This window comes from Chelmon rostratus, chromosome 3 (genome assembly GCF_017976325.1).
Source record: "Chelmon rostratus isolate fCheRos1 chromosome 3, fCheRos1.pri, whole genome shotgun sequence".
Classification (NCBI taxonomy): domain Eukaryota; kingdom Metazoa; phylum Chordata; class Actinopteri; order Chaetodontiformes; family Chaetodontidae; genus Chelmon; species Chelmon rostratus.
The window spans coordinates 11352121-11360798 of NC_055660.1; the positions used below are offsets into that span (position 1 = coordinate 11352121).

The 8678-nt window shown below is 38.1% G+C and overlaps 1 protein-coding gene across 1 annotated transcript; it reads left to right on the top strand.

The window, feature by feature from the left end:
* Positions 1–838: 838 nt before the first annotated feature.
* mrpl45 (mitochondrial ribosomal protein L45) lies at positions 839–8401 on the top strand. The gene is made up of 8 exons (XM_041933687.1): positions 839–946; positions 1971–2166; positions 2898–3015; positions 3257–3355; positions 4042–4090; positions 4198–4347; positions 4623–4796; positions 7938–8401. Exons 1-8 carry the CDS (start codon positions 884–886, stop codon positions 8034–8036), a joined length of 948 nt encoding a protein of 315 aa, XP_041789621.1. The 5' UTR covers positions 839–883; the 3' UTR covers positions 8037–8401.
* The last annotated feature ends 277 nt before the right edge of the window (positions 8402–8678 follow it).

Genomic DNA, 8678 nt, shown 5'->3' on the forward strand with positions numbered 1-8678 from the left:
TCATCACGTTTCAGCGTACGACCCAAACGTGTGTGTACATGGCTCTGTTCTGAAAAACAGTTACAATTTTCCTATTGTAACAAAGTATTAACTATAAAATACTACAGCTTCTAAAGGCAACTGAAACTTAAACCCCTAAAACTGGTGAAATACTGAAAGAAGCTGAAGTGGCGTTGAACTGGTAGTGTCAGTTTCAGTATCTGCATTGACTCAAGTTTAAGCGCTGAATGAAGATGAAGTGTCAGATGATGCCCTATGTTCAGTAAATTATGCTGTCTTACTATAGTTAAGATAATATAAGAGGGGTAGGATTCACAAAATTAGCCACACATTTACCAGCTGTAGTAAAGTAATGAGCACATTAATGCATGCTACTACTACTACTACTACTACTAATAATAATAATAATAATAATAATAATAATACATAACACACAATAATACATGCATACATACATACATGCATACATACATACATACATATATACATACATAATTTTGAAAGGGGACACCCCCGCTTCATGAGTGTTTTGGTACTTGTAAGTGTAATTTGAAGTTTGGACTTTTACCATGTAAAATTTTGAATGCTTAACTTTAACTTGCATTTCTGCATTGTCCTACTGTTACTTCTATCATTGCTGAACTTCACTTCCTCCACCACCGCTTTTAGGTGTTGGTAACAAAATTACCTTTTCTCTGGCCACACCCTCGGGCCGATTTCTACATTTTGTCTAGCAAAGTTGCCTCTCTGTTGTGTATCTTTTTCGCTCTGTAGATTATCTTCAGCATTGGCCGGTAGCGTGGAGTTACATTGACTTTTGGTCAAGTTGTATTTTGAAAGTGGAAACCGGAAGTGCGTCTACTGTCTCGCTAATGGTGGCAAGATGGCGGTACCCATGAGGAGGGCACTGGTGGCTCTTCATAAAGCAACATGCAGCAGTTTAAAGGTATCGGGACATTTATTAATATGTAATTGTATCAACGCTAAACACATACTTTCGATGTGTTGAATGAGCAACTCGTTTGTTTTGCTTGTGAACTCGTCTCAGTGCACATAGTCCTTACATGGCTAGCTTAGCTAACGCTAGCTAACTGTTAGGACATTAACCTCCGCATCGCTACGTGGGGTCATATGTAGGAATAAATCTCCAGGAAAAATAATAAAAATGCTCGTAAAACAAAATATTGACAGGAAGATTGTTGAGATGAGATTGTGAGTAGATTAAAAGTCTGACTTGCTGTCACAAAATTCTAACTTCAGCTGTCATATTTTTCCGTATTATTGCATCTTTGAGAGTTGCAGTAGGTGTTGGTGTTGTATTTCCCTGCATTATGTTAGCGAGTGTTTTGTTCACACCATTTACTTGCATATGGAAGTAAAAATATTAGAAACACCTTTCAATGTAATGTACAACACCATCACTAATAGTGGTGGATGAAGTGCTCAGATGTTTTACTTCAATAAGAGCAATACCACAGTGTAAAAATTTCAGAGTAACATATGTGATTGGATTATAATTAAAAATTCATTAATGTATAAGCATCACTAATGTTGTAGCTAGTAAAGGTGGAGCTAATATCAACTGTTTTATGTACTGCCAGGTATCTTCATCTATGATAAACATCATATTGCATCCGTTAACTTGTATTTTGTATGACTAATATGAATCCGCATAGTAACTAATGTTGTCAAACAATAGAAGCGTAGTGACTTGTACAATACTGGCTTCCAAAATGTCGAGGAGTAGAAGTAAAAAGTAGCATAAAATGGAAATGTGTAAGTAAATGGGTAAGTAAAGTATAAGGATCACAGAATTGTATTTAAGTACAGTACAGGAGTACATGTGCTTATTTATGTTCCACCAGTGACAATTGCTATGACCTTAATAGTAGACATAAAGTACAATTATCACCTCTAAGACTGTGCCACAAAAAAAAAAAACAACGATTTTTGTGTCCTCCTTCTCTCAGAATGCAGAAGCATCTCTGGAATTGCGGCATCCGGTCCCACTTTTCCTGCCAGTCCGGACCAAGAAGCGATACTTTATCCCTCCAGCAGTGGGGATGAAGGGGAGGGAGAAACAGAACACAGAGGCCAAGGCCCGAGCAGCAGGCATGGTTATCAGACAGGAGTACATTGAGAGGCCCATCAATATTGCCTGCACTGGTAATAATGTTTTTTTTTAATTTTTTTTTAATCTTGACATACATACACAATATTTTTGCTTGTGTGGGACTCTTCTAGTTTCAAAAGGATGAATGTTTAGACTTAAGGTGTCAGAGTGGAAAATTACTTTTGGTTTGGTTTATTAAATTGGATAATGGGAAAAAATGGAAGTTGGCACTGAATGTGTCATCAATGATCTGGTCTAAATAATCATTTTGATTGAATTGTCATTTTGTTTTGGCTCCGTTGTTATTTGTATTCTGTTTGAATCACTGAAAGCTATCAGGGATGGGGGCTGAGGGATCCAGTGGTCTGGAAGGAGGCTATTTGTACAGCTTCTTGTAAGATTTAGCATTTAAGAACTTTGTCTTCTTCTGTTAAATGGAAGAAAGGGTTTTTTTATAGTAAAAGATGTTAACATTTCTAACTGAAAGTTACAGAAAAATGTATTGTTTTGTTAATTGTTACAGAAACTCAGCTATTCTGTCATCAGCTGGATAAAGAAAGTGGTGTATTAGTAATGAGATAAATTCAGCACCAGCACATTTGTACAGACCACCAGGACTGCTGTTGTTATATTTTATAATAAATACCAGTTTGCAACCCAAAAATGTGCAGCTACTCCTCATCCATCAGGTGGCAGTTGTGCATTGAAACTATTATTTTTTTAATATCTCTCCTGGTTGGAGGGTACACACTAATTGATCCATCCTCTCTGCCGTCTTTACCAGCGGGAGTCTTTGACCCCTACATCCCCCCAGAGGGTGATGCTCGTCTTTCCAGTCTGTCCAAAGAAGGCCTGAAACAACGAACTGAGCAGATAAGACAGAGCGCCGCCTCACAGCTAGCGTAAGATTGTTTCTCTAACTCCTCATGTTGTTCCCGTACTGATGTTTCTCTTATCAAACATATCTGCATGTTGCAGTAGAGAATTTAGTTAGATGTAGCTGTGTCATTGAGAAAGAGGACACCTCTTTCGCCATATCTTATTATAGCAGTTTCATTCAATCAGATTCAGAATATCTTAAGAGGATATATGTAACAGTAAATGTGAGCAAGCTGAATGTGTTCTTTGTGTTGTTTCTAACAGGATACGTAAAATCAAACAGTACGACTCTCTGTTCACAACGAAGGATTTTGCAGAGCAAGCTCAAGAAATCTTTATTGAGGCTCACAACTTCCTGACACAGTAAGAAAATGAGCTCATGTCTGTCATTTCACAGCTCATCTGAGCCTCAGTCAGGGAGAGACACTTTACTAGGTTTCTGGAGCTTTCAACTGCATCACATGGTCTTCTTCAGTGGGCAGAGTTTACTCTGTCTGAATAAACTAAACTGAGTAAAATGAAGGGATGAAAATGAAAGTAAACTGGGTACTCCATCTGCGGATCAACACTGTGAGATGTGGTTAACAGCTCCAGATCTTTAATAAATACTGTATGTCCATTAACTATTCAATTCATTCTGTCACATTAGTTTGTTTGTTTTTTTTATTCTTTGTAAAAAACAAAAGAGCACATTTTCCCAAAAATATCAAAGTCACATTTCCTCAGTCCAGTACAAATGCAGTAATGCATGTATTTTATTATTAGAACTTTTACTTATAACTATATTTTAGTTTTTAGAAAACAAATTTAACAGTTAAAAATTGTCTTGAAATTAACCGCTCTCCCTCAAAGTAAAATGTCTCAGATAAAATGATTTTTACAGAAGGATCATTTTCTAGGTGAGACTTCATATGAGGTGATTGACAGGAAGGAGAGCATGATGTTCAGTAATACAGCTTGTAATCTGACTACACCTTACATGATATTACCCGTAAAAACCTGGCGTGAGGTTTAGAGAGGAAGATAAAAATCTATGGTTTGTTTTGCAGGTTCAATAAGGAGAAACTTCACTCCTTGGTGACAGAAAGGTGTTATCCTGTAAGTTCTTCCTCTAAAAGTTGTTGAAGTTTTTCAATAATTCAGTTTCATCAAATCCCCAATTAATTGTTTTTGCTCCTCCCATCACTCCTCTGTCCTGTGTTCAGGAGATGACGAGGGGGAACCGTTACAAGACGATCCGCTGGAGGTTTGTCGAGTCCCTGGAGCCACCCAAGGTGGTCCATGCCCGCTGCCCTGACATGGTCTCCAAAGGCAACCTGTACGGTCAGGTGACAGTCCGCATCCACTCCAAACAGGTATGACTCTTCATGGACTGTAGTTATCTAAAGTCCAGTCATGGCTACATGACAGATGTCATCGATACTTTGAACTGTGTTTATTAACCATGTCTATGTTCAGATTACATCCGAGTGGAGAGTTTGTACAGGAGCTGGATTAATAAACATCTGAACATTTTTAATGTATTCACATTGCACACAGTTAAGTGCAGTGGTGGTTCAAAGCAAATTCAAGAGCAGTTTTGAGGTCTGCACTCAGGTTGGATGAACCTTCCTATGCGTCTGTCCTGCAGACTCTGGCCATCTATGACCGCTTTGGGAGGCTGATGCTGGGCAGCGAGGAGCAGCCCAAGGACGTCTTGGAGTACGTTGTCATAGAACGACACCTCGTCAACCCCTACGGCCGATGGAGGTTACACGGAAAAATAGTGCCATCCTGGGCTCCTGCCAAAGACCCAGTTATTAAGGTGAGCCTCTACTCTGCACCGGCTGACAGCATCTTTTATATATCTTTTTGTAAGAAAAAGGCAGAGGTCCAAGACACTTCCTGTCAAAGGGAAATGAAGAAACCACTATTAACTGTCCAGTTCATACTTAATGACCACATGAATCAGGTCAGTGGCGTATGTTTTAGTGTTTCAAGCTTTTCAGTATCATTTTTCTTATGTTTGTCAGTTAAGTATTATCTCTTCCTTGCTGTTGCATATGCTTTTATACTGTACACCCTCTAAGTACGACCTTTGCTTCTTCCCATAAAATAGAGGCTGTTTGGTTAAAGTTCAAATACTGCTCCGTCCCTGGTTTAATAAACTGTCTAGACTCCTAATCGTCAGGTACTGAGGTCTTAAACCTCCACAATGTGGCAGGAGGATGTACACATGTGCTGGTTCATTAGGTACATCTAGTTAACACTAATGCAGTCTTCTACAATAGCTCTGTGGTCAATACTACCTTTGTGAAGGTTATGTCTCTGTAGAGTCATTTTCTAAGACATTCAGTTTATAAATAGTTCAAAATGTTTATTAAAATCACTCCACTATTAAAAAGAAGACCAAGCAACGACATTTCGGCTTTCTTCCACACACCATCATCAGTTGTTAAGTGTCAGAAAGTAACTCTGGCAAGACACACACACAAAGAAGTCACATGATCAGCACATGAGCACTGATGTAAAAGTCACATGACTACCAAAATGTCACTGAGGTGGATCATCTGGTGTTCCCAGCAGCTTATGGCAGTGCCTCTCCTCCCGCTTGTTTCCTCATTTTTATCAATGAGGAAACGGCTCTCATCAAACACAACAATACTCACCCGCACCACAAACCACAGGCTCTCTAAAACAGTATAATATTGATGTAAAGCACATTGAGTTTACATTTAATGAAATGTGCTTTACAAATAAAATTTTCATTGCCATTTACTTATCGATAAAGTCATAATAGCTAATGAGTCTACAGCTCCAGCTCCCTGATAACTGAACAAACAGCATCTGCCGGAGATTGGAAGCTCCAGAAAAAAAAAGCTTGTAAGGGGATGTTAATTTGAGATTGTTACCTCAACTAATAAGCCAAAACATTTTGGAGAAGTGCTGAAATTCACCAGTCATATTTGATCCAGTATGAACTGTCCAGTTATTTTGTGGTTTTGACCAGAATGCTACTATATGGTTCTGTAGCTTTTATTTGATTTGTTCAGATCTGCAGACATTTATTTCTCTGGTTCTGCTTTCACCCCAATAAAATTCCTTCATAGTGCTTCATTGAATAGATTACATTTAAAAAAAACTCAACAGTAACATCTCTTTCAAGAAATGATGTCCCAGTTACTGGTATTGGTAATCCACAGAACACACTGCCGATACTTCTCATATGGACTATTTGTGTCGTAGAAAGTAGTTCCGGTGAAAAGTGCTGACAGTAAGGTCTGCAGACCATCCAGAATGAAGGCCATTTTGATTCTGGAAAGATGTTATTTTCAGTTGCATTGAGTACCACAAACCAAAACCTCTGTTGTGTTGGGGTGATGCAGAAATGTCAGACATAGATATCTCAAAACCTGGACAAATAAAACCCAAACTGCACATAGACAGATGCCACTAGAGGTACTGTAATGAGAAAACGTGTTTTTTGTCATTTTAAGCATTAACAGACAATGTTCCTCAGTCAACAGGTTTGAGCATTCCAGTGTCAGTCATTTTCCTCATCGTTAAGCTCAGACTGAGTGAGAGGACTCCTGCTGACCTGATTGTGTCACTCACAGTGTGAATGCAGGAACAAACCACATTTCTCCTTCTCAACCGTTTCATTAACTAGCATTTCTCCTTCATATGGGAAATATTTTGGACATGCAGGGATGTGATGTTGTGGCTCAGTATTTTGAATCACTGTTCACAGCCTGCAATTTAAATATTCTGAAGTGTTACCTAGAGTTTTTTCTGATATGGTTCAAATTTCCTCAATAACAAATGTGTCTTACCATCAGTAAAGGGCAAAGATCTGTTCAGTGTCTGCACCAGTCTTCACAATGTAAGGCAGGAATAGAAGTTGACTTGCATTAGAAGCATCACTGCAAAACATGGAATATAATCACCTTAAATCTGTGAGTCAGCCCATGCTGTGTCTCAGATATACCAGACAGATGGAGCAGTAATGTTGCCTGGAAGGTGTTTCTTTGCTCTGATAGAATCTACAAAAGCGCCACCACACTCTCTGCTGGAGTCTTCTTCATTCTCATAGTGTGTGATGGTTATTAGTTTAATAATAAGGAACTTGTCCTTAATGTGACCACAAAGCAAAACGTTTCTTCCCTCCTTTCATTTACAGTTAGAAAACAAGGAAAGCTAGAATGTCACTTGGAGAGCGTAGACCTCTGCCAAAACCAGCCCTTCTATGAAATGCAAAAATAAAGCGATTTTACATTTGTGGTGATGTTAGAATTGTATCGGTTCTCCCATGAAGTAAGTTTGAGTAACTACGTGTGCCAGCCGCCCTAGAGGATTAGTGGTACCTGTGAATGTCATTATATTTTTACAATTAGCTATGTTTTCTCACTAACAAACCAAGCCAAAAACACACCCTTCTTGGCAAAAATTACATAGCATAATTGATCATAACAGACTTACATGTAACTCTTAGATTATGTGTGTCTCTGAATGATGTTTCCTTGTATATCAATTGTCTGTACCACAACTGGCACAAGTGATTAATTTCCTGCAATTTTCTTTTTATATTTGACCCTTTCTAAATACCTCGAAACTCTTACATGCATAATGCTACAAACAAACAGTTTCACCAAACTTTGACCCAAGTATTTAGTCAAAAAATAAGTACGGTAAATAGAAAATAATTCTAAGAACAGAACAGAAAAATCTAAAACAGCAAGGGGATGCAGTGTTGTTTTTGTTGAAGTAAGTTGTTTTCCAGTGATTTTCTGAATTTCACAAACTGGTTTTCCCATCTTAGTCCAGAGGGTTAATTCCCCATGGAACAAAACTAGGGAATAGACACTTGAGATATTTGTTTTGTACATGTAATATGTGTTCATTTAAGTCTGTTTTACTAAAAATAATACAAAATACAAAAACTCATCTACTCTTCTTACTCTTTCAGACTGTCATGATTCCTGGTCCAGCACTGAAACCAGGACAAGAGTTTGAGGCCCTCAACTATCAAGTTCCCAAACCAGAGGCAGTTCAGTGGAACAAGTAGACCACCAGGTGGCGCTGCTTTTTTCATCAAACCATAGTAGGACATTATCTGCAGTCATGGGCCAAACGCTGTTTAAAATTTGGCTGTGGCTGGTTGGTTTGTCCACTTTGGCAGGAAACCAGGCTTCCTTTGGAGGCTCTTATCTCTAAATGCTGTTGGCTGTTGAAACAGTGAAAGCAGCAGGTGAGTTTTAGGATGAACAAACCTGTGTGTCCTGCAGCCAATTAAGCTCCTTCTTTCGCTGCAACAAATTATCACACAACAGTCTGGAAAATAATAGCAGCTCTTTTCATGACTTCAAATTTCACTAAGACTCACATTTGTTTCATACTTTGTCATGTTTTTTTTTTCCTGAGATTAACTTAATATGTACTTGTAAAAAAATAAAATGTAAGATCCCCACATATTGTATGGTTTATTTCTCTGATGAATATGCTGCATGTTGACCTCCGGAAATACAAAAATAAAATGTCCCATCTGCTTCTCTTCACACCAGTAGATTAAAAGTATTTTTCTTTATCAGGATAATCTTTCATAGAAGATATTACATACAAAATTGAAAACAGAACATAGGCCGTTCCTCTATGCAAATTATCGATGCGTTTCAACAATTTTATATATTTTTTTTATGTGACAACAAGT

Coding starts and splice junctions, on each gene's coding strand:
- mrpl45 (XM_041933687.1), top strand. CDS start 884: ATGGCGGTACCCATGAGGAGGGCACTGGTGGCTCTTCATAAAGCAACA. Junction 3,016..3,256: donor AGCGCCGCCTCACAGCTAGC/GTAAGATTGTTT, acceptor TGTTTCTAACAG/GATACGTAAAATCAAACAGT. Junction 4,091..4,197: donor TGACAGAAAGGTGTTATCCT/GTAAGTTCTTCC, acceptor TCCTGTGTTCAG/GAGATGACGAGGGGGAACCG.